Source organism: Streptopelia decaocto, assembly GCF_964273445.1.
Source record: "Streptopelia decaocto genome assembly, chromosome: 6".
In the NCBI taxonomy this organism is placed as follows: Eukaryota; Metazoa; Chordata; class Aves; order Columbiformes; family Columbidae; genus Streptopelia; species Streptopelia decaocto.
In genome coordinates this window covers 66,273,021-66,299,123 of record NC_138660.1, presented here as the reverse complement: position 1 = coordinate 66,299,123, position 26,103 = coordinate 66,273,021, and the positions used below count along the sequence as shown (strand labels likewise).

General features: G+C 41.2%; 1 protein-coding gene across 3 annotated transcripts in view; it reads right to left on the bottom strand.

Annotated features, from left to right (window-relative positions):
- Positions 1 to 517: 517 nt before the first annotated feature.
- Positions 518 to 26,103, bottom strand: part of LYPD6B (LY6/PLAUR domain containing 6B) — a 47,674-nt gene continuing 22,088 nt past the window's right edge. For 2 of the 3 annotated variants that reach the window (XM_082055918.1, XM_082055917.1), the window contains exons 2-6: positions 9,481 to 9,539; positions 8,102 to 8,255; positions 6,888 to 6,986; positions 5,803 to 5,933; positions 518 to 3,824 (exon numbers count right to left, since the gene is read on the bottom strand). In XM_082055918.1, the coding sequence (XP_081912044.1) occupies positions 3,660 to 3,824; positions 5,803 to 5,933; positions 6,888 to 6,986; positions 8,102 to 8,216 (510 nt within the window). In that variant the 5' untranslated portion in view covers positions 8,217 to 8,255; positions 9,481 to 9,539 and the 3' untranslated portion in view covers positions 518 to 3,659. The remainder of the gene's footprint in view (positions 3,825 to 5,802; positions 5,934 to 6,887; positions 6,987 to 8,101; positions 8,256 to 9,480; positions 9,540 to 26,103) is intronic. The other variant, XR_014184354.1, reaches the window with a different exon arrangement.

Genomic DNA, 26,103 nt, shown 5'->3' with positions numbered 1-26,103 from the left:
TTACAACCTTCCTGTTTAAATGTAAGGGTAAAAACTTATTCCCACTTAAATGCCTCAAAACTATACTTAAAATGACTAATTATTACAGCGAGTACATTTTCAGAAACGCAGCTGAAATCCAGTTCTCTTCATACCTTTTGAATGCTTCTGGCCACAGCATGTCTCCACCAGGACAAACTTCCCTCCAAGGAGGGCGGGTTGGCACCACATAAATACTCCTGAAGCTACTGCAGTAACAGCAGATGAAATAATAAACCATACCAGGACATGGCAGAATTCCATTTACACTCAGATTTTGCCAGCGTTCCCTTAGCTGTGGGAGGAGTTTAACAAGCAGGCTCCTCAGGGTACATAAATATACATATATATCTTATATACCTGCGATCTTTTCTTCAACGGAACTACATTTTCCTTAAGCAAAATCAATAAAGGATCTTCCTCGTAACTGGTCTTGTTGTCTTAAGAAGCGAAAGGATTTTTATCTTTTTCACATCAACCATTTATTACCAGAAAGTGTTTGAATATTTTTAATGAAAAGCGTGGTTTCTGGAGAAGAATTGAAACAGTGACACAGCAGTGAGAGCATCAGATAAACCAACACTGAAGGAAGAAGAAGCTTTTGAAAATAAATCTTCTATAGACTGTCCGGTGCAATGTAAAATAATTCATATTACACGCATATGTATTATAAAATGAGATTTATCTTTCCTCAGCTGCACAAATTGATTTACTTGCCATTACTCAGGAATTTTTCAGGTCCTAAGGGGAATACAAAGGGATCGTTCTGCCTGTGAACACACAGAAACGCCTTTGCCAAAGCTGCGTGGCTAATTTAGGCGTTAACAAGTCGTGTAGATTTCAATGACAACACCTGCGAAGCCAAAATTGAGATGCGTGAAACACCGACATTATGAGGGTTCATTTTCTCAAATCAAACAATACTGTTGTAGGTCCCTGTGAGTCCTTCAGGCAGAGAAAATACACCTGATACTTGAAGCTATTCCACAAACCAGAACCGTTCTACCATCAGTTCAAGACTTGCTGCCCAGCCAATCATTACTATGCACTCTGGTGAATTTTAGCACTATTTTCTTTAATAACCAGCACACATTGCTTTTCCTACAAATTTAGCTTTTAATGTTGGCCTAAAATAAACTGTAAGCAGCAGCGTACAGGTTTTTACACACACGAAAAGCAGCGAGGGGTAAAATGGATATTCACTCCTAAATTCCATATTTCCTCAGGCAAGTGCCAATTTGTGCAGCATTAACGTGGCAATAATCACTTTTGCAGATTCATTTTTCTAGAAACAACAGCCCTAAACTTTGCAATAACAAAGGTGTTGATGTACTGCGATGATTAGAACTCATCCTTAACATCCTCTGCTGGTGGGATTCTGTTACGCTAAAACCCAAACCTTTGGCGACACCAAATCCTTTCATACACCCAGGTCGCTGTCTTTATTGCTAATTTTAAAAAGATGACAAAACCAAGCACACCATTTTGGCACTCCAGTGGAATTCCTCCATTATTTTCTTTTTAATTATTCCAAACAATTCTTTACCAAACGCACGAAGGATTTAAATTATGAGCAGATTTCTCGATTTTTCAGTGTGGCAAACAGGAAAGAAAAATCAGTTTAAACAAGAAAAGCAAACGTAGGGAGACGTCCCCTCCCAAAAGGTCTTTTGGCCTCAGCCCCCCTGGGCAGCTCCAAACCCTCAGGAACGGCATTTGCAGCATCAACTCACATCAGCACTGATATCCCTGTAAATTATCTGCAGTAAACTCATGTAAGACTATAGGGCACTTGTTTAGATTGCAATAATTATTCCCAGAAAAAAGGCTGAATACCCTGCAGATCATGTGGCAAAAATGTGATGTTTAACGGTGAAAAACATCGAATGTGCTTGGTAGGATGTTGGACTCCAAGATTAGTCTATTGAGCTGTTACCTGGGGATGATCACTGAATAAAACGAACCATTTCCTCCAAACATCCTGAGCATGTTGGGCTGTGGGATGCACAGCGGCATCAGATCCCAGAGCCTGCAAAACCTCGACTTAGGCAGCAAGAATTATTTTGCATTGGGAAGCAAAAAGTGTTTCCATCCGGTTTTTGCCACTACACAATTGCCTGTCAACACATCACAGACTTTCAGACATATTTATATATTTTGAAAATACCGTGTTTAGAATGTAAGCAAACCCAAAACGCTTTGAAAAATCTGTTCCTCTACTGTTAGTCTAAATACATTTCGTGATGTAAACCAGCAAATAATTAAGGCAACATTTAGGTTTAAAAAAAAATCCCAATTTATAGATACTTGATTTTTTCAGAGAACAGTTCCAAACCTTTTCTTAAGAGTAACTTTTAATGATCTGTCCTCCCTGAAAAATAATTCAAGAGTTAATCGTCATTTTAAGCGTCTCATTTAAGATGAGAAAAAGCCTCTAGGTCAGAACGATCTGTCTTAGTGGTAATTGTATCAGGATATTCATAAATGAATGATTTAGGAAAAAAGTGCAATTCAGTTCTTCAAACCTGCCAGGTGAACTCCTCAGCTGTGCTGCAATGTCTGAGATTATCAGACAAAGTTTATGTAAATGGTCTTTTAAAAGACACGGAGTCAAATAATCAAACTACGCAAATGAAGCACATTAAACCGCCAATGTTGGAATGCAAAATAAAATCTTGACACAAGGTTTTCAAATGGGGGTGGGAAAGCTACAAAACAACGATGGTCAGGGGTCTGGGACACCCAGCATTTCTGGGAGAAACTTCTGCAAACCAAGAGGGAACACAACACATTTCTCTCCTTATTTATACCAAGGGCCTACTTACAATGTTTATGGTAATGTAGCTGCGATTTCAAAGTCACAATATTACCACCACTTTGAACAATATCACAAAGGTTCAGCTGCGGTGAGACTCTATTGCAATAAAATAACCCCTTTGGGGTGGGGGGAAGAATTCTGGTTTAGGTGCTCAAACAGTTCATCATTTTTAGACAGATATTTGACATAATTTCACACTGGTTCAAAATCTGAGTGCGAGACAAGGTTTTACAGAAAAGAAAGATAGATAGTATTATTTTGTATTATTTCCCGTAGAAATGATAGCTCTGATTGAAAAAGAAAAATATTCTCTCATATATGTTCTCTATGAAAACCATAACTAAAGATAAGCTTAAATACACCTGTTGATCAAGTCAAGAAACTCCGTGCCATTTATGCACAACGAAAAACAGTCTAAACACAGTTTCCTTTGAGATACCTGTTGGCACATCATCCATTCAAAGTTCCTTTTTATCTCACCTGGCAAAGTCACCTTCTACAGATGAATCTTTTCTCTGTTCAAAAAACATGCCAAGCAATGTGCATTTTTGTGATAAAATAGTGAATTATAATACCTCGAGCTCAACCCACTGCCTACTCAACCAGTGGGTTGTTGTGTTGGCTTATTTTTTTAAATACTGCAGACCATATGAAGTATCTTCACTAAAACATCCAAGGACTTCACGATGTACACTTGTCTTTCCGCTGTCCCCTTATATTTGATGTATTTAAGCGCCAGTGATTTCTCCTTGCACGTACTGAAACCATCTCCTCGCGGTGTCTTGCGGAGCCTCTCGAGCAGGTGTCACCGGGGGACGCTGCGTCATGACAACGCGATTATCAGGACCGACAGCAGCACGGCGAGGTTGACTGTCCGCCCGCTGCCGTCCGACGTTCTCCGGGCGTGCAGCACGGCAAATACCGCGTTCGTGTGGTTGGTCGGGATTTCAACGTTGCAAATCATGCCTTCGCAGCAAGAAACGCACTCCTGGGGAGAAAAAGGAGATCCCTGGACATGGGGTAACTCAGCAGTGGCTTTCAGAGATATATGTGATTTTCAACGGATTGCAAAGGCTGCAGCTAAACATGTAGAGAATATATACTACGACTTCTACTCCAAATCACACACCACAGCCTTGCTGGAGTAACTTGTCACCTCGTGCTGTCACTGGGCTTGGGAACTGTGACGTGATGTGACACAGCCACATCAGCTGTGCTGACAAGTTCACTAACATTGTAGAAAGTAGAGAAAACTTTCCACCACTTTCCCCTTCCATTAATAACTAAACCCATGCATTTGAACGTTTCAAGTTTCAGCTTTTTAAGCTGAAAAATTCTGACTGTAAAAACTTTGTTCCAATTCACTTCTCCCCCTCAGGTGTTTGTATTCAGTGTAGCTTTGCATGCTGAACTTCTCATGTTTTCAGTTTTCCAGTGCCACTGAACCACTGACACAGCTGATTTTCAGGAGAGAATCTGAAAATACATTTTCTTACATGACAATCCTTACTAGAAAAGCCAAGATAATGCCACTTTTTATCTAAACCAAAGGCACCAAAACTCTTTTAAGTTCAAACACAGCAGACGGCAGGCTGCACACTTGTTTCATGCCCAGTCCACCAAAACCTGCTGAGATCAACAGAAGTTGATTCAGATAACGTATGTTGTCTGCTTCGTCTTTGGTGTCTGAAATCTTTCATGTTAAAAATAACATCATGACCCTCCTCGACTTTTAAGGGATTAGTGGATAATGCTTTACTGCAGTGAATACTTTGGTGAGACAAGGCAGAGCGTATCCCGGGCTGCATCACAAGGAGCAGGACCAGCAGTGGAGGGAGGGGATTGTCCCCTCTGCCCTGCTCTGTGAGCCCCCCTGCAGTGCTGGCCCAGCTCCGTCCTCAGCACAGGACACACATGGACCTGCTGGAGAGGGGCCAGAGGAGCCACAGGAATGACCCGAGGCTGGAACAGCTCTGCTGGGGACAGGCTGAGAGAGCTGGGGTGTTCAGCTGGAGAAGAGAAGCTTTGGGGAGACATTATTGTGGCCTTTCTGGACTTAAAAGGGGCTGATAAGAAAGATGGGGACAGACTTTTGAGCAGGGCCTGTTGTGACAGGACAAGGGGTGATGGTCTTAAACTAAAATAGGGAGATTCAGGACAGACATGAGGAAGAAACTGTTGCCCCTGAGGGTGGTGAGAGCCTGGCCCAGGTTGGCCAGAGAGGTGGTGGATGAAGCATCCCTGGAGACATCCCAGGCCAGGCTGGACGGGGCTCTGAGCACCCTGAGCTGGTGAAGATGTCCCTGCTCGTGGCAGGGGGGGTGCTGGATGAGCTGGGAAGGTCCCTCCAACACAAACTATTGCATGATTTTATGATTAAGAACAAACTTTTCCTTAGCACCCAAGGATGAGACAAGGCAGCAATTCTCACTATTTGTCCTGGAACAAAACCTCGGTTGTATCTTGCTCAAGCGCACGGCCTTCATGGGCAAACGCAGCCCCGCTCTGTGCACCGTGCCGCGTTACCCACGCTGTGCTGTGCAGACATGTCTGCAGTACCTGACTCCCAGGCTGGTTTGCCCGAGGGCTGACGGTGACACAGCTGTAGCACCGTGAACATCAGTGCAGGTTGCACAGAATCAGAGAATCATAGAATAATTTGGGTTGGAAGGGACCTTAAAACTCACACCCTACCTGAGCACCCTACTCAGAACTCCAAAACCAAGGCCCATACACACACACACGAAAGCCCCAGGTTTTTCTTTAGTAGTTATTACATCCCACCACACAGCAGCACAAATAGGAAAGTAAGGGCAGTCATGCATCTGTTGCAGAAATGTGATTTCTATTGTTAAATACTAGAGAGTGTATCTTGGCACATCTTCCTCGGCTCAACAGGAAAAACAAGTCCAGAAACGCAAAGCGCCAGGGCAAGGCGCTGCTCCTGCACACGGAGTGCTGCTTACTGTGTGGCCGCTCTCCTGGTGGTGCTGGCAGCCCACGAAGTGACATTCTTCTCCAGTGGCACATTTTTTGGTGACCGATGTGCTTTTCCCATGGGCTGTGAAGAGGTGAACTGTCAAACAGTACCGAGTACCTGCAAAGTACATTTTAAAATGTTTATTTGCAGAAAGTCTGCGTTCTTTTACATCATTTAAAAACTTCACACAATTTAGCAAAATATTCCCATAAAAGTGACTTATTTTGGTTGTATAAAGCCATTTTTCAACTTGATCAAAATATCATTTAGTGCTAAATTAATTAGTGATGAAATGTGAAGCTTAACTGATTCTTCAAACCTCCAATAAGGCTGCTATCACTTCAACTACTTAATAGCACTATAATCAACATTTATCTTCCATTCTCTGCTCTTTTTTGCAGCACATTCTTGATTTCTTTGTTTCAGATGTTTCCTCATTCCTCCAGTGCGTTTCTTCCCCTTTCCCACTGTTACTGTGAATATCGCTGTGAAGATAAATGAGGAAACATATTTCCATTCTTATCTATCTATCTATCTATCTATCTATCTATCTATCTATCTATCTATCTATCATTCTCTCATCCAATATCATGGCTAATCACTCAGGTCTTGCTGCTCACAGGCAAGTCTATAACTCAGAGACCATGAGAGCTGGGGATGGTACCCCAAAGGCAGGAGATAAGGCTACAAAAGAAATTCTTCACTTATTTTAAAAAACATCTTCAAAATTAATTCCTAGGAAGCACAGCGTTATCTATATATACACACATAATCATTTATCATACTGTTAATATATTGCTTTCTATGTTAATAATATATTATTATATGTTATATTAAATGTTTTCTACATACATATATATAAATAATTTTTCACTGCTGCTTTCCACACTGAAACGGCCAAAATATTCCCCTCAGCAGAAATCATATGACTCAGTATTACTAATAAGGCAAGCGAGGGCACCCCTGTGTTGGCATGTTAATCCTATTCAGTGAGATTTCCACACCATGGCTGAGTCAGGGAGCAGCGAATTCAACCGTCATGAAGAATCTCCCCAGGACAGAGGCACTTACTCTCAGGACACCACCTGTCTTCAGCCCATCTGTTGCAGTTGTAATTGTCCACCGCATTATCGCAGGTAAAGCACTTGAAACTGTTTGGAAATGGAGTGGCTTTAAAAGTAGGAAAATATAGTAAGTTTGCAAATATTAAGAAAAAAAATATTCAAAATAATACTATAAATACTTGTAGACACATATACTTACTAAATATATGACACACTTTGACACATTTTCAATGACACATCACCATTTGACAAATAAAACCTATGAAACAAGTTTTGTTGGAAGCTTTTACATTTTTAACTGGTTTTGCTGTGCCTGAACTTTAAACCACCTCCTCCTGTCCTCATTCTCTCGCAGCCCAAAATGCCATTCAAGCAGTGGTGTGAAAAACAGGAAAGAAAGAACATCTTATATATATGTATACATATATATATGCGCACACACGATAGTACATCCGCATGTACGGATACACAAACACAATCTACATTCAAATGGCTTTTGATTCCTTTGATGAAAAAAAAAATACATCTTCAAAACCAGCTTCAGATCTTGACAAAGGGATCGAGGGAATTATTTCAAAATCTTATTTACATTATATAAATATCTAAATGATTTTAAGCTGCACGGTTCCCTAGATGCACATACATTCCTATGATATCTGGTTGTCTCGACTGTTCTCATGATACATATCATGAAAATCTTGTGCCCTTAAATGAAGGGATAGAACACTTGTGATGCGAGATGAGAGGCAAAAAAATGATGCTATTAGTGACAACTGGCTTCACAGGTCTCACAAGGTTTTTAATTACCTTCAGTTTGAATTAATTGCATACAGCACACCTATTCTTTCCCTTACAAAAACGCCCACAAGATAAAAGACAAAAACATCCCTTCTGTATTATGAGAAATCCACTGCATAATGTGCTCTGTGGGGAGAGGTTTCAGAGACAGAAAAGTATAATAAAAGCATTTAAAATGTGAAAACTCTTGCCCTCGTGCACTCTTTAACTCAGCAATGCATGCGATCGTTTGCTTTCATTCAGCCAACTCATCAAATCTCAGGAATAAACTAAACTAATGCAGGTTGAAAAGGAAAAGTTTCATTTTAAACTTTTTTTCCTTCACGTTTGAAAGAGACAAAGAAGAGATTGAATGAAGATGGCAATCCACCAAATTATTAAGCAACAATTGAACACACAAAAAATGTATAAGCGTCTACTTACGGTCCAGTGGGGGTCTCACATTGTAAAAGTTGATGTTCTCAGCTGAAACCCAATTTCCTGAAAGCACGAAGAACGGAAGAAAAGCTCCAGCCAGCATGTGATGAAACAACAACATGCTGAGTATTGTTGGGCATGGAAAGCAGAACTCCCAGGCCTAGGAAAGAAAGGGAATACGGTATTTTAGGGGAATCATAAAGAACCGAGCATGGAGAACAATAAATTTCCTAGGAACGACTTCAGGAACTTGACAATTGAGTCGGTAGCTCTACGCTGTGAGGATGGTTAATGCAAGTGAGCGTGAAATGATGAACAACGCAAAGCTGAGCAGTTGCTGCCTTCTGCTGGCCAAGGTCCTCTACAAAGTGCTTACATTGCCACAAATGGAAAAAAGTTCATTTGCTTTCCTTAATCTATGTGTCCTTCTAAGCAATGTCAATCTTACAGATTCCTTGTAAGCATTCCAAAAAAATCAATCCCAGAACAGAGATCCTTTGTATCCTACTGGAAACAGACAGGATTGCAATAACATTAAAGAAAGTAAAACGCAGACAAATGTCGTTTTTCACATCAACAGCCTAGAACCCAGGACCAATTCCTTATCTGATACAGATCTATGTCTATCTAGTGACTTCAGATAAGGCACGTCATCTGAATTGTGAGTGCACTTATCAGTGGCACAGCATTAATCATCATGAGTGTAAATTAGATGTATCTCTTTGTAAAGTGCATACCAAGGCAATGCTAAGGAAGATGCCTGGTGACGTTCCACAAATTTGGGAAAACTGCAAAGTGGAAGATTCAGTTTTAGCAGAACATCCATGTTTTAGGCATGGCACGGCACATTCATTTGGGCCCCCCTGGGTACTTTGGTAAGACTTCATCGAGAGGAAGAACTCATCAATGAACTGTTTGATCAGTTTGATATTCAGATGCACACACACAGGTGTGTAGAGCAAACTGGAGTGACACTGGAGACCTAGTGCAGATGTTAAAAAGCAGAACCAGATTAAGTGGCACATGGCCCATGCAAATTCCCAGCAGAAGAGCTCGAGGGGAAGCGCCGCCGAACCAGAGACGTCGCTTGGAGCCGCCAAGCGCGTTAACACATCAAACTCTGCACGGCGCGGACACGCGTCTGCGCAGGGGACCCGAACCAGGCCAAGCACGCAGCTGAGAATTCGGGGGGGTTTGCTTTTATTTTTCTGGTTTTTACCCCAACTGCCACAGACGGGAATTGTTGGAAATACGGCTTCGCCAACAAACCAATCGACAGAAAGTTCAACTTTACGCACTGCGTTTAGCCGTCCTAATTAAATTCTGTTTTTAAATCACGGTTTTATGAATGTATTGCAGTAGATACTGAGAAAATCACTGCGTACCTCTACTTGTGGCTGTTTTCTGTGGATGGTCCAGATGTCTTCTGACTCCAGCCCAGGATCTAAAGAAGGGTTAAGACAATAAAAAATCAGGAAAACAAACAGCAACTGCTCATTGTAATTCTGTCCCGAAGGAACTAATTAGCTTAAACACTGTGTGTGTGTATTTATATTGAAAATTAAGACAGAAACGTAGACGTGTGGTGGGTTTTATTACAAAATACCCAAAGAAACACCGGAACCACCCATGTGGCTCTGTCTTGTTGAGCGCTAGCCCATTGCAGATACATGGATTCCCTCCTCCCTGTGATACCCCAATGTCAAAAAAGACAAAAGAAAGATGAAAAGTGAAGCAAGGAGACTCCTTAGTCCTTCGTGAGGACGAGTTTACTCCTCTTGCAAAGGAAAAACATCATTCAGACAATGATCTAGACAGGACCAGGCCACACCAGCTGAATATATATTTTGTATTCTAGGGTCATCCAAACTTTCAACACATGCTATGAGCAAAATAGAAGCACAAATCAGCAGCGGGGCAGCACCAAAGAGCAAAGAAGCTATCGGCCTGCACATTAGAGGTTATCAGCAAACAACAAAGTAAACAGGTCCCCCCAGTTCAATCCTCACCGAAATCCCCAACACCACTGCAAAATCCAAAATACATTTCAAACACAGTTACAATTAAGCACACGACATTTGCACAGTGATGTTCCATAGCATTAACACGTAACCTGCTTGACTTGTCCCTCTAACACATACTCATGGTGCACATTTCAAATGTACACCTAGTTTTAATGTTCTGGTTTGGTTTGGTTTTTTAATTTGTTGAGAGACAAACCTGTGCATTATGGCTGGATGATCTTCTGACACGTCACCCAAAGTCTATTTCACGACCCTTTAATATCTAATAGATCAGCAGAATGTGGCATTATCCAGGACAGGATAAAGGGAAAAGAGGAGACGGTGCTGCTACTACAATTCATAAATAATCCAACATAATATCAACTTAATTTCTCCAGTTTATGTTGGCGACAACATCTCTCCCTCAAGTTCCTTTTGTTTCACAGGCTTCATTTTAAGTTAGTGTTTTAAAACTCTGTCTTTTGCCATCTCTACCCAAGGATCTTCAAATCAATTTTTGCTCACAAAATAACATTTTATCCCCATGTCAAGAGGCGACAGAATTTCTGTTCCAGCTGAGAAATTCGATAATTCGCCAAATTGTTCTATCCCCATCGTCTGCTTAAAGGTATTTTGGATCAGGATTCAATAATCTAACCAAGAGAAGGAAGCATCATAGTGCACCAAATGCCTTCATTAATACCATAACCATTATTCTACATCAGTTGAAGAGTTAATATAATAACAAAATACGTCAGCATAATTTCTATTAAATTATACTTTCCATGAAAATCGCCAATCTGAGAAAACAATAAGAGCTAAAGATGCAGAAAGGCTAACTTAAGAGAGCTTTATTTCCCACACAGAGGAGAATGGTGGCTTAAAAACCCAAATACCCCCAAAGCACAGAGTATGAAACACAATCATGCAGCACTGAATTAACTTCAGGAACATTTCTGACATACAAGACACATCCCTCCTGTCCCTGTGCTTCCAGGTCGTTCTTTCCCCCACGTATCTGCTGCCACTGGAGCCTGAGCACAGAACAACGAGATGTTTGGTCCCACAGTTTAAAATCTTTTAAAAATACAGAAACTGCAGTCAAGGTGTGGACTCAAAACAAGAGGAACCCCAGTTCAAGCAGGTACCGATTTTCAGAGCCACACATTTCTGATCCCAACTACCTCCCTTGTAAAATAACCCTACTTATGCCCTTTGAATAGCACAAGCGAGTTACTTTTAAATTATCAACCTGGTTTTAAACAGGCAGTAAATTTCAGCGTATTTCGGGCAGCTCAACAGCATTTAATTCTTTCCGTTTCGCTCTGTAGGAAGACGGGCTATTGAAACGGTTGCAAAATTTCTCTCCTTAACTTCTATTTTCCGCAGTTTCTCCCAGGTTGAGGAAAATCTGCCTTTATGGGGAGACTGGTCTGTCACTTGATCTGACGCACCTGGGCAGCAAATAAAAGGCGCAATTACACTTGTGCCAGGTTTCTACAAATTCAAGCTCCCTCCGGTTCCCCCCCAAGTTCCTGCTGTTTTCCCCAGAGAAGCTCAGGCCAAATGGAAAATTGTAGAGAATATAAATACCAACCAAAATCTACTCTTCCACTGGCGCAAAGCACAGTAAACTGACCTCCCAATTTGCTGTACTCAAAGGTGTCCCTGTTTGCTAACCAGGCCAATAAATAATGGATGTCGTTTGTGATGGCCTTAGTTACACAGCTGCACCACAAGCCCTTCTCAAATAAAATAGGAAAATATTGGAGGAAAAGAAAAAATAAGGCTTCCATATGTTATAAAAAATCTTTAAAATGCTTATTTTCTTCATAGTCTCTCTTCACTCATGCTTTCGTATCTAGGAGCGTGAGTAAATATTTCATTACACCCAATTAGGGACTCCCATTAATGAAGGAAAGAACTGTCACAATACAGAAGATTAACTCCTATAAACAGGAGCAAACATGGAAACGTGGCGTCCCTGGGGTGAGGGGACACCCAGGAGAGATGGGCTGTTAACCTGTGATCGCTAAGAACTTGGAACCAAAGCACATTTCAAGAAAACAAAGAAGAATACAATGGCTGAAATAATTCATATATTCCCGAAGGTTTGAAGGCTCAGATTGCAGAGTAGGAATCAGCGTGCTGGATTTCTGATTTTAATACAATTCAAGTCTGTCTACATTGTTTTTGCTGGCAGACTCTGGAGGATTAGCAGATTGAACATCAGATATGGAATGCAAATGAAACTTCCTCCTGTCATTTAGTAAGCAATTTTCAGGTGCTATTAGATAATTGCGAATGCTTATGTAAAGCTTGTTAAACACCACTTCAGGACATAAGAGTTAGAAATACATAGGCAGAAAGGTATTTATATTAAGGGCTGAAAAAGTTCCAGCCAACACCTGACATCATCAGGTGTTCGTGACAACAGCTCAGAAAGGCCCAAACTGACACTTTGACTTCTCTAAAAGGACAAAACCGGCTCCTTGGCGTCCCCGTTTCTTAGACAAATCCTGCCCGTCTCATGTTCCCCCCTGGAGACCATTTAATTTGATCTGTACGCCACCACTTACCCTACCTGAAAACTCAGGCAGTGAATGAATGGATGGAACGAACAAGAGAAAAACCTTCATTTTCTTTGGGAAAAAGGCAGAGCATTCTCTAAACAAGAAGAGGGGGAAAAGGAAATATTATGAAAGGCTTACAAAAAATAAATAATTACAGATCTGCAAATTAAAACTGTTATACAAGTTCTACCTTTTCTGACCTACTGAGCTGAAGTCTCGATTTTCTGATTTTTCATTAGTACAGAATAGCACAGCAAACCAGATTTTTCCATTGCACTGACATCTGCAACTCGGAACACTGACAGAATAGAATTTCAGAAATCAACATTATTTTTAAAGACAGCACATTTCCTTATCTTCACCCACAGTGCACTTAACCATGCCTGGAATTAAATTTGGTCTTAATTACAAGAAATTATAGAGCTCTTTATCTAAGATCTTATAAAAGTAAAACACACGGAGATCTGGTAACGACACCGTCTTTAGCTTGGGGTGTAATGCTGGCATGGGAAATCGTGATGCAAACCAATTGGGAGACATGGATACACAACACATACAACTGCAACAACTCTGAATAAATGTATGTATGATTACTGTGATAAATCTGAAGTGGAGGATTTGCAAGAACAAAGCATGTGTTTGTTTTTAAGCTGATACAAAAGAGAAGATCTGTGGAATGAAAATTGAAATTGCACAACATGATGTTGTATCTCATTCCTTTTATAGCCAAAACTGCTCAGCAGAAACTAGTCTGACATTGATCTTAAAATTCAGAATCCCTGATCATCTTTGGAAAGCAACTCGTTCTATCTAAAGATCCATTAATGAGAGATGAAGGTCCTATTCCCTTCTGCAAGTGCACAATTTCCTCAGAGAACCGCATTGTTTTGATGTTACGGACAACCAAAAATTTTACACTTCAGCTTGTAACAGCTTCTATATATCACATAGGCAACTGTTTTACATTTCTCTCTCCCACCTGTGCAAGATTGGAAATATGAACTTAATAGCACTCTAGAGAAAAGAGATTATAGGAATAAGCAGCGTTTCTTCTTTCCTTGAGCTCATTAGAGCACTTCTGTAAAAATGAGTCTAACCATAGGAATTTCACAGAATATTTGGTTAAATACCTCGGTGTATCAGACCAGTATTAACTCGTTAAGCCTGACTCCAAGCAGGGGGATAGAAGTTAAGCAGAACTACCTCTCTACACAAGGTATCGGGACCCCAGTTTCCATCAGCCAGAGGACCCAACCAGCTGAAAGTACAGTGCAAAATTCCCATTTTCAGTATCCTTCTATAATTTTAGCACCAGGACACAGCCAATATTTAAGAGACTTATATTCCTGCCAAGCTAAAGTTACTCATGTTCAACCCAGAGTACAAGGGAAAGCTACTGCTTGTTGCAAAAGAATGAAGTTCTGCAAGATGTATTTTGGAACATGACAACGGTGGGACGACGGCACCGCTCCAGAAAATCATATATTTCTATATACCATCCACTAATTGCTATTAAACAGAACATGCAGGTTTTAGCCAGTTCAGCCTCAGAAATATGCTTTGGTTTTAATGCCTGTTTTTCCAGGTGAAACCCTGTTTCTAACACACACTTTGCCCAATATACAGTTACATATGCCATAAAGTTACATATACCATTCTAGACAATAAAACATAACACATTCTAGACAACAGAAATGAGAACCTACATGATTTCCACTTGTGAAATTAATATTACATTCCCTTTCAGACTCAAATGCCAAATCAAGATTTGCACAGAAAAGATTTGCTAGGAGAAAAGGGTGTTTGTACGCAGTCCTACTTCAAATATTAAATGCACCAAAATCTGTCTGAACGCAGAATGGCCCAGTGGGATTAGATAAATTAGAAGGTATGGCGGGTTCTGCATCACAAAGAGCTTCACTAAAATCACTGACACTACATTTTCTACACTAACACAACACTAGAGGGACTATTAGTGTTTTGCCTTCACCTTCCCAGTGACAAGAAAAGGGTCAGCGATGCCCTTCTGCCACCAGCTTATCCCAGTTTAACACTAACCTGCTGTGCAACTGAAGAAACCCCCACACAGAGCCAACCACTGGTTTATACTGGCAGGGTCTGATGTGTGAAATTCATAGTGCTGGTACTTGTCTGATACCATCTCTGCCTCATGTTCCGATCGGCTTTTTGTCACTATGCAATCCTGGAAATAATAAACAATATTATCTCCTTGAATGCACCAGGAACGGCTGCAAATGCCACTGGGTTGGCTCCAGTAGCTCCCAGGTGTGCTGTGCTGAGTCCAGCTTAACACATTAAGTTTAAAAATCAGTTGTGAAGAACAAATTGTCTTCATATTGAACTCCTTGAGAAGCTTTTGTCCAGAAGCACCAGTAAGTCCCATTATTAAGAAACAAACATATCTGAATTAAACTCCCTATGGAAAAATGTAACTTTAAAAGCAGAAATCTTTTGCAGGTTGTATTTTCAATGGCCTACATGATGCTTACATTTATTAAAAGGACAGATTTGTATTGCAAATGTGCCAGAGGCAGGGAGTGAAATTCTGATTACAAGTCAATACAGAATCTACTACAGGAGTAACTATCCGGTTGACATAACAAATACCCCCTTGACATGGCATCACCTGCAGCTCGGTGTCATCAGCATATATAACATATATATACATATATACATCACATACAACATTACTAGCAGTGAAACATAAGTAGCTTTGAACAGAAAATTAATCAGAGTGCCACTAATTACACTTGTGAAAAATGGTTTGTGCACAGAATTCCCGCTCTCCCACATTACTCTTCCCCATTGCTAAGGCACATACTTTGAGTCGCTGAAAACCGATCAAGTATTTCAGTAATTCCCATTATTCTGCCTTGCCCTACGCGAGCTGACACAACATCTCAAGATTGCAGATGTACTTCTCAGTAGATTAAAAGAATTGCGCATTTCCCCCTGTTTTGTCTTTGAAATCTCAGACCACTCCCCTCAGAAGCTATGGATACTTAAATATGGCTTCCTAAATTATAGACGAAGATTTTTCTGTTTGAGATACAACCACTAATGGAGAAGAAACAATGCAAATCCCACTCGCAACCTAAGGTTTGCTGTTTGCAACACTCTGGTTTTAAAACCCTTTTCCAGCTGAACTCACTATTTGCCTCCAAAGGGTGATGAGAGGCCTTTTGATGACGGCTTTTAGGAAAATGTTACTATATAATACATGACAGAATGTATCTACACATGTATTTTACAGCATTTTCTTCTTGAGGATTTACTTGGAAGATACATGCAGAGGCATGTGGGCTCTGAAAGGGGGTAAGGAGAAAAAGGCTTTATTTTTCTAAGAGTACCAAGAAAATCTGTTTCAATTCTTTACACGGTTACAAACACAAAAAGGTTTAACAGTCGTTTGTTTGGTTTGAAATGCTTTGAATGAACTAGGTTGAATAAACTGCTGACCCGTCCAATGTGACCTGGTGTAAAACGGCATTTACTGCCAATCGACGCTCTAATCCAGAGCGCTGAAAACACCACAAAGCAAACCTCAGTTTTACCAGCCGGGAACTATTACCCACGCGCAGTATTTGGCAAAGCTCGTTATTTGGACACCTCAGTCAGCCTCTGTTGTGTTGTGAGAGAAAAGAGATTTGCCCTCATGGCAAAGGGAGGGACAAGACAAACAGAAAAAGTTCATTTTCACAGGTGTGCAAAAGCTGTGCGGACATATATGACATATCACAGAATGGACTGGGTTGGAGAAGCCCTCAGAGATCATCCAGTCCAACCCTTGGTCCAACTCCAGTCCATTGACTAGATCATGGCACTAAGTGCCATGTCTAGTCTCAGTTTAAAAACCTCCAGGGCCGGTGAGTCCAGCACCTCCCTGGGCAGCCATTCCAATGCCTGACCACTCTCTCTGTAAGGAATTTCTTCCTAATATCCAGCCTAAATTTCCCCTGGCAGAGTTGAAGCCCATGCCCCCTTGTCCTATTGCTGATGCCTGGGAGAAGAGCCCAATCCCCACCTGGCTAGAACTGCCCTTCAGGTAGTTCTAGAGAGTGCTGAGCTCAGCTCTGAGCCTCCTCTTCTCCAGACTAAACAAGCCCAGCTCCCTCAGCCTCTCCCCATAGGGCTTGTGTTCAAGTCCCTTCCCCAGTCTTGTTGCTCTTCTCTGGACCCGTATCTTCAGCTACAAACCCAAACGCTGCATTGGTTTCTTCCTCTAAGGCTCCAATCTCTGCGCAGAAGCACATAGCTACAGACACAACCTGGTATTAAGCATTTATAATTAAATAGGCTAATATTTAATTAAAATTATCTGAAAATAATTATTTCTTTACACTTGCTCTCATTCCCCTTCACCATAAACATCCACGCTCTACAGCTGGAATCTCATCCCTGTGTATGGCAGCAGAAAGACAAATCACAAAATCACACTTCCATCATCTTGCAGTTACTTGTTGTATTTGCTAGAGGCTGAGCCTTGAATATTATAGTAGCTGAGGGAACATTCCCAGCATTCAGAAAAAAAACAACATCCATCATTTCTGGTCTTTTCATCATTGTCCGGGACAGACGTACACCATTTCATAACATTTTTTCATAGTATTTTTAACTGAAGTGTCACTATCTTCTTTTTTTAAGAAAATCCAAACATTTCCAGTCCTAGCATCAATCTAGTCCCTTCACTTCTTGTAGCTTTAGCTCCCACTTACCCCTGCAGCAGTAATTGAACAGCGCTGGTTATCTTACCAATCCGAACCATTCGCAATGGCTGCATATTGAATATTGGAAGGAAACGGGTAAAAGTCTATTACATGAAAAAATCCAACCCCGACACGTGTTCTCTGCCCCCGAAGGGACAGGGTATCGCTCCTCATCTCTTCACGCGGCAAAAGATCCTGTGACCGTGGGTGTGATTTGTGGTGGTTGTTCTAAAGAAAGGAACCGAGCGCCTTGGGTTTGCCTGGAACAAATGTTCCCTTCCCGTTAAACACAATTCCCATTTCTCAGCCGTTTCTTCTTTTTTTTTTGTTGGTTTTTTTTTGCTTTATCTCTTTAGTGTGATGCTATCAGGGCAGTGACATTTTCTGGCTTGCTAGAGGGGTACAAAAGAGTTTATTTATCATTAAAGTGACAGAGCTGCTTCTATTCAGCACCATCCCGGTTCTCCTGATACTCTCCAATGACAGCAAATCTATTTACCCTTCCGATGTGTCCTTCCCACCTTCACTGCTCCGAAATCCTCTCTGAGAACAAAATAATATCTAACTTTTGGGTATTCCCACAGAGCAGACCCTGGCTTGTATTTCTCAAAGCCTAACACTCGCTAAAGCCTCATGCCTGGCTCCTTTCAGTCAATGCAATAATATAATAAAACAAGACATGGGAAGTAATTCATTGCCTGGAATAAAAGATAGTTTTCATTCCATTAGAAGAGCAATGAAAAGAGACAAAGTGCACACTCTGCGGCTGCACTTACCTGCCCTAGGGACAATGACACATTCTTAAATAAACTGGCAGTGGGTACAAGATCAATAAGGATACCCCTGGGTGGGGAGATTTATTTCCTATACGTATCGCCTGCGATATGCAGGATTTAATCTGACAAATCGAAGTTGGCAAATTTTCTGTTTCCTTCATTTCCTCTTGACAAATCGAGAGTGATGATAAACAGAAAAGCACTACAAGGAGAAAAACCAAAATCCTGCTTTACTAAAACCAATAGATCCCCGGCAGGTAAGAGACCTATCCCCTTTTACTCACATCCCCTGAGTAAAAACATCAAAGTATTGTCTTGTAGAACCAATTTCTGTGTCTGAAACGCCATCAGTTGTTCTGCAGCAGAGTTATGAACTGGTACGAGGGGACTAAACTCAAAGTCAAGAGTCAAGTGCTTCATCCTCCTTTTTTTGTTGTTCTTTTAAAAGTGTCAGCTGCTCCCATCATTCCCACACAACCTGAGAATTGCTCTCCCTCCGAGCAAGCAGCAGACCAATGCTGCAACCACTTAGAGCAAACTAACTTTGAATATCGATAGAGTTTACCAGCTCGGACACAAACAAAATCCTCCATGCAAACCAGGCGATATTTGCACGCTGCATCTCCAAACAGGTGCCCAGCTCCACAGAAAGGGTGAATAAATGGTTTATTGTAGCCGTTTCTTGTGCTTTTCATACGCAATAGGCCAGTTCCAAGAACTATCAGATGCCATTTGAGTGAAGTATCCATATAAATGAACACAGATGAAAACTTGCCTGGCTGCTCTTCCCCTCCGAACAGAAAGCAATTCACTGGGGAAAGAAGAAATCTTATTCCTTTTGTGCTGGGGAGCTCACTTGGGAAGTCTCCGCAATCAAAGGCACCAGGAGCTTTTTCGGGAGGTTACTCAGAAACCCTGGGTATGACCTGCGGGGGAGTTTAGGCAGACGGGTCATTATCAAATTAGCGCCGGGATACACTGGAAAGAGAGACATAAGGAAAAAATAAATCACCAGTAAGAAAAAAGTACCACCAAACCCAAACACTAGTCATGGAAAAACACCAAACACTGTTACAAAAGGAAAAAAGAAAAAAAGAAAGAGAAAAAAGGAAGGAGGAGGAAAAGGAAAAAAGGAAGGGGGGGAAAAAGGGGGGAAAAAATGTCCCCTCTCCTTCCCCACTCTTGCCGTGATTTATCAATAACTGTTTGCTGCCACATCCCCGGCTCAGGTGTCTCTTTTCCTAAGCCGAAAATGTAAACCTTTCTCATAGGTGTTGAAGATCTTTAATGTCCTCTGAATGTTTCTTTTGGTTCATAGTGTATATTATGAAATCAAGGGGAAAGCAACCACCAAGCAAAGCGTGGGGACATATTACAAGGGGGGGCAGTAATACACACACACACATATACATATATATATATATACACATAAGCCCTATACTCCCCCCAATCAAACTTTGTATCTAAACTGAAGGAAGAATTAAATTTCCATTACTGCTAAGAGTATACTAAATTTCCTATTGTTATTTCTATATTAATTTTCAGAATGCAGGTCATGCAATACATGAATTGTCCATAGATTAGCAATATACCTTTCCAGAGGTTAACTGACTTATAGAAATAATCAGTTAATTTCTACTCACACATCAAGCAATTCCTCAAAACATATTCTGTGAATGTCAATGGATGAATAAAGAGTTTCAGAGGGTAACTCACAGCTTTATTACTTTTATTCTGATACTTCTAATGTGATCCACGGATTACGCTGATGTCGACGGAAACAGAAAATTAATTGTCTACTTCAAGGATTTACAGCTGTGTGTAAACAAAATAAGAACATAAATGAAACATTTCCAAAGTCAGATCTTCAATTCCAAGTGTCAGCCTGGAGCAAAATGTTATGTCTGAGCTACAGCATTAAACCCCCTAAACACGGGAAGGTTCAAAAAGAACAACCTTTCAGACTCTTAATTATTACTGTACTGCAAAGCAGAGGTTAGCAAAACATCTTCACTGCGCGGTGACAGGAGGAGGGAAAGCGGGGAAAAGAAATGCAGGATGGGCTGCGTCAATTAACCTGACAAGACAATTAAATCAAAATACGGACAGGAAGGCCAGGATAAGTTAATTGGAGGAGAATCTAAACAGTGAGCTGAATCACTAAATCTTAGAGCTTTAATTGAAAGCTGAAGAATTCCCCAGAACTAAATTCCCCAGCAAGCGGAAAGCTATCCCTTCCATAATAGCAGGCAGATATATAGGAAGCAATAAACTTTATTACAGGAAAAAAAGAAGTTCAACAGTCTTTTGAAATAAGAGAAGTGTCTCGCTACAATTCTGTGCTCTCACTTAATCTACCATGAATGGGCTCCAGTGTCTGAGAACAGGGAGAAGAAAAAGAGACGAACAACATTCCTGAACAGTTCTCAGCTGAAGCTTTAATCATCCGTATTAGCAGTACGAAGGGATGCTGCACCGCAAAACCCCCTCAGTGCTTTCCACAAGTATCTTTATCCATTACTAGAGAAATATTGCAATACGTACAAAGCAGCAGATGAGGAGGTGAAGGGAACACAGTTTAGAACAGAAGGGACGTGTGTCCAACAACCAGCATTGCCCAGCAAACAGAAATTATCATCATGTGCATCTGGTCACTACCTCTGTCCCTGATGGAAGAGATTTTCACCTTATTGATATATGTGGCTATATGTGCTATGTAAGTATTAAAATATACAACACTACATGGGATTGGCCTCTGCTACAAGTATGAATCTGTAACTTAGCTATGTGATCTTAATAAAAACTAAATATTATGGACCATTTGACCACAGCAACTGATTGTTTAACAAAACAATCAGTTTCACAAAATAAATCAGCAGCACAATAAGACAGAACAGAAGGGGAGAGACCTGTTTCTTCTGTCGCTGAATTCCTGCGAGCCAGAAAGAAGCAGAAGTTGCATTAAACTTTGGTGACAACTGCAGCCCCATTTCTTCAGCACCACGGTTTCCACCCCCAAAAACATCCTTCCACCAACATACCAAGAAGTTATGGTATGATGATGATGTTTTGAATGCAAAACAAGATTAAAGGTTAAATACAACAACAACAACAAATCTTTCAGACAATATTTAATGAGCCTCAAATCCTCCCGTTTGCAGGGAGGGCTGTGGATCCAGCCAGATCTGCTGATGTACAAAAGGGTATGAGAAGAGGCTTCAACTCGAATGCCTAAGAGCACAATGCTAATTTGCAATGATTATCTATACGTCGCTTCCTGCACTTGCCACACCGGTGTGAATTAAACCTCTTTGAAGTTCCGCCGCTCCAGGTCCAGCAGGGCATCACCCCATCGCCTCACCCTCTAATTCCACCGCAAGAAACGCCTGTGTCTGCGCCTGACCTTTAATTTGAACCATCTGTGAGGGCCTGGAAGGGTGGACTGCAGGGCTGAAATGGGGTCGGATGATTTCAAGGCTGGAGTCAGGAAAACACTAGAGACAGAATTAGAAGTTTCCATCACCAGGCAGGTCTCTGATTTCTCCTATAAGCGGTGTCTGGCCGCTGCTGTTCCCATCACGGGTACATGGAGGCAGCGATATGTTGGAATTTCTCATTGACACATCCTTCTACCACACCTTCTGCACAAGGAAAATAGCAATTCCCAACATTCAAACACAAAACCACCGCAGCGATTACCCCATAGCAAGGGAAGCAGCAGCTCCGCACCCAGCCTTCGGTTCTCCCTATCGACCACGGAGATAAAACCTACACCATGAAACTTATTTGAGGTCTTTTGTTCACCTACCAGATCCAGTTTAAATACTCACCAGCCTGTTCCACAGAGCTCAAAACACAGCCACAAATAACAAATTACAACCATAAGGCACAGTGGAAAGATTCTTAGGTAGGAAAGAAACTCCTTAGCCAAGAAGAGAATATAAAAGATCCTCATTTTCCCACACGGGATCAGTGTGAATCTAGAAAAAAAACGTAATGCATACTCTACCTTATGCAGCAATCTAGGTGGGTTTTTGTATTCCTACAAAACAATTTTTCACTGACACGGTGATGCTATAACAGGGGCAGAATTCCTCCAGCTCTTATCTGACCCTGTGTAAACACCATAAAGTGCCGTGGAAAGATAAAATTCTCCATCTGCTGATGGTTGCTACTGTTGGCCAAAACGGGGTCAAAAGTTAACGCACTCGGCTTATGAGTGAGGTTTTATAGCTGAGGCCCTTAAGAATGAAGCCACGTTACTATCCCTTTGGAGAAAAAAATATATCACGTTGTATGTCAGAGATTCAGCCAGAGACAAGAGATAAGGCATGGAAAGGAGAGATTAACCTGAACCACCAACAGCTTACTCAAACCGACCTGAGTAATGAGTAACTAGAGACAAGAAAATGAATTGTTGGACAATCTTCTCCAGAATTGATTTCAAAGACAAAAAGAGCATGAGGAATTCTCGTTAGTTTTAAAAGTTATTCATAATAAGGTTTAAGTACTCTCTCTCAAAAAAAAAATCAATTGACTGAGCTTTTAGTTGCACATCAAACAAGGAAAAATGATTATATTATTACAAGCCTAAGACTTGGAAGACGTGGTCCCAATTTCCCACTCCACTACAACCATCTACCACTAACCTTCTCATTTTTCCGTCATGAAAATAATAACTGCATACCTTCAACACATTTAGTCTTACACTAATCCACGACAGGCTGGGAGGTGTTTGTTGACAGCCATAAATGCTGTATTCTTACAGACAGGAATCCAGTTTTACACTCAATAACCCTGAAAGGAAGCAAGTCTGTTGAAACCCCCAGTCACACCTCAAACAAACATCAGACTGTTTCAAAATCTAATATGCAATTTAGTCTAATTACTTTTATCTGCATAGAAATAGCCAGTATTTAATCAATATTGCATAAAGGAAAAAGGATTATTTTGTCCACGGTTTAGCCACAGAAAAATTAAGTAACAAAGGGGCTTCCTACAGAACAGAAGCAAAAGCATCCAGCTGATGATCACGGGGACCCACATTATAAACTAATATGCATTTCAATCCAGTTAGCACTGGGATTTATGGCTAGTCGGAGATTAGCACTGGTATCGAACTGAGCCAAAGCCAGTATCGTTCTCTTTCTATGTTCTCACAGCGCTGAATAAAGAACTTCAAAAAATAAGTGCACAATATTACATCAATATTCACACATGCACATCTCAGGAAGACAGTGCATCCCAGCAATTTTCAGTTCTATCTCGCGGGCTGGAATCTCTGTGAGTTTGGCTCTCGGCTTTACTCTGGTGCCACAGAAGGGCAGGGACGCAGCAGTTCTGCTGGGGTGACCATCTCCATTCAATTCTATAACCTGCCAGCAATCTCCGGCACTGGAAGCACTCCAGGAACTCAGACACGCCAGAGGCTGCGCCCTCTTCAAAGCCTTCCAAGGGGAGGGTGGGGAAACAGGGGTGGAGTGAAAAAAACATAATCCTAACTTAATTATAAATACAGCTTAAGAATCCCATCCACGTGAAAGTTCTTCTGCTTTGTACCATGAATACCTCCAGGGCTCAGAAAGCCGCCTTGAACAGAAAACACTTGGAGTGATCCTCTTGTGAGTGGCTCTTAAGTGCTGATCCACGTGAAGAGGACAAGGGAATATTCCCCAGTAAGTGCTCCTTCAGCAAATTAGTACAACAATTAGTTATTTTGCTCCAAGTTGGGCCGCAGTCTGTACCAAGAGCTGGCAGCCTTGGGGAAGGAAAGTTCGGAATGACCCATGGAGTATTTTGTGGCTGTGCTCTCCCAGTGTCCAAAAGCTTCTTTCCCCTTGACTGTCACCAAGCCGCCTGCGCTTTTTGGTGTCATTCTTCTCCTTATTCTCCTTGCTCTTCCTGGTGTTATTATTTTCAGGTTCAGCTGTTTTAACCACTCCTGTAACAAATGGGTGAGAGGAAGGAGCAGCGGTGGGGGACTGAAGAGAAAGAAGACACGAGATGATGCTCCGGAGAGGATCAGTGATGGCAGTCTGAGAAACTTCTTCCAACAGGAAAAATAATATGAATACTCAGAGCTCAATCAGTTCGCTACAAAAAGCTCTCTTGGGCTTCCCTGCAAATACAGGAGCCTTTTTGTTACCTATTTCCTTTGTCTCTCTTTGTGTAAGCTGCAAAGAAATACCATTTTGTAACTCCCTATGTCAACTACTTTCAAATGCATTCCTCAGGTTCCACTGACACCGCAGCAGAAAAAGAAAATACTAATAAACCTAACATGTAACAAATAGCAAGCAAAGGTCAATGCAGCACTGACCTGAACATGGAAAGAGCTAAAGGTGCTCCGCAAAGCCATATTTATTAAAAAAACATGCGGAACTCGTTCTTGAAACGTCACCTCCTACTTCAAAACGAAGATTTGTTATAAATTGCACTGATACACTACAGAGCCAACCACTAATTGCAATATAACTGCAAATGAACCCAAAGTGCGATATGACTGTAAATGAACCCAAAGGAAAGCCTTATTAGAATTTTCTTCTCGAATTGAGACCAACTGCTACATGAGTGAAGGAAGCATTTCGACAGTTCTGAGCCACAAATGTGAAGTGTGACAGTTGGAGTTCTCCATAATTCACAAATCGGATAAGGAAAGGATCACAAGCCTTGGAATCTATTCACTCGGCTTCTTCATCTTCCTTTCAACACTTGTCACTGCTACCAACTTCAACCAACACATCTGCTTAGGTGATAAGGGCTTGCAAAAATGTCTGAAATAACTCCGCGCCACCTACAAAGGCTGCAGAAGTTCTCAAGGTTTCTGAACAGTTTATTATTTGAAGAGCATTAACACGTGCAAAGAGAAAAATGGCATTAATTTTCACATAATCTCTTTAGTGTTATCTTGATAACTTCTGTAGAGACACCAAATATGACGCGCAACCCCACTAAAATGTGAAAAACGGAGGGGTAGTACAATCTGAATTTCTCATAGTCCTGGTAGCATTTTGACCCACTGCTGCCCTCCTGGCTTCAGGGCACAGAAGCCAAGCAGGGAACACCTGGCCTTGCTGGTGCTGAACTGGATAGAACCCATACATGACACATTTTAAGGCCAAAATATATATTTTTTTTAAATTCATTACGCTATCAAAATAGTACACAAGGCACAGCAACAGCGTTCTCACCTGACTGAGACAGCATGGATGTAATTCCTCCAACAGCTCACCAGCTCCAACAGCAGAAGCCTCTGCTCGGCAGCTGCTGCTGAACACCAGATGTTGCGAGGGTTTCTAAACAATTTCTTTCTAGAAACATAACCTACACGCCTTCCATTCCAAAGCCCCCCAAAACTTACACCTTGTCTATAGAGTATAAAAGCTGCTGTGCCTCAGCAGGCTCTGCTTATTCAGGCTTGATAGGCAATACAAAACCCAGCACCTGAATGCTGATGTTCTGTAATCCCTCGCTTACAGCGGTCTGGCTGCCGGCAGAGCTCTCTGCTTTAAGCGGGGTGTTTTGCTTCTAAAAGTGCTGAAGAGAAATTTCAAAGCTTTAGTTTTCATGATAACTGTCACAGCTGCAAAGGAACTAACACTGCGCTGTGTATCTTGCACAACTGGGACGTTTTCTCCCATTATGGTGCTGACAGAGTTGTTGGTTTTTTCTTGTCTTCAGTATAAAAATCTCTCAGATATCCTTTACTTCTAAAAAAAAGAGCCTGCACATGTATTCACGCTCTTCTGTTTAGCCTTTTTTTAATCCATGTGTCTTAATAAATACCAAATAGGTCTAGCTTTGCATAATATAAACACAGAAGAACATAGAAAGGAAAAACAATTTCACAAGTTTATTCTGTTCTTACACCACATTCTTAATGTGATTTGTCCAGTGCAGGGGGGAAAGAATAAATCTTTCTCATGGGAG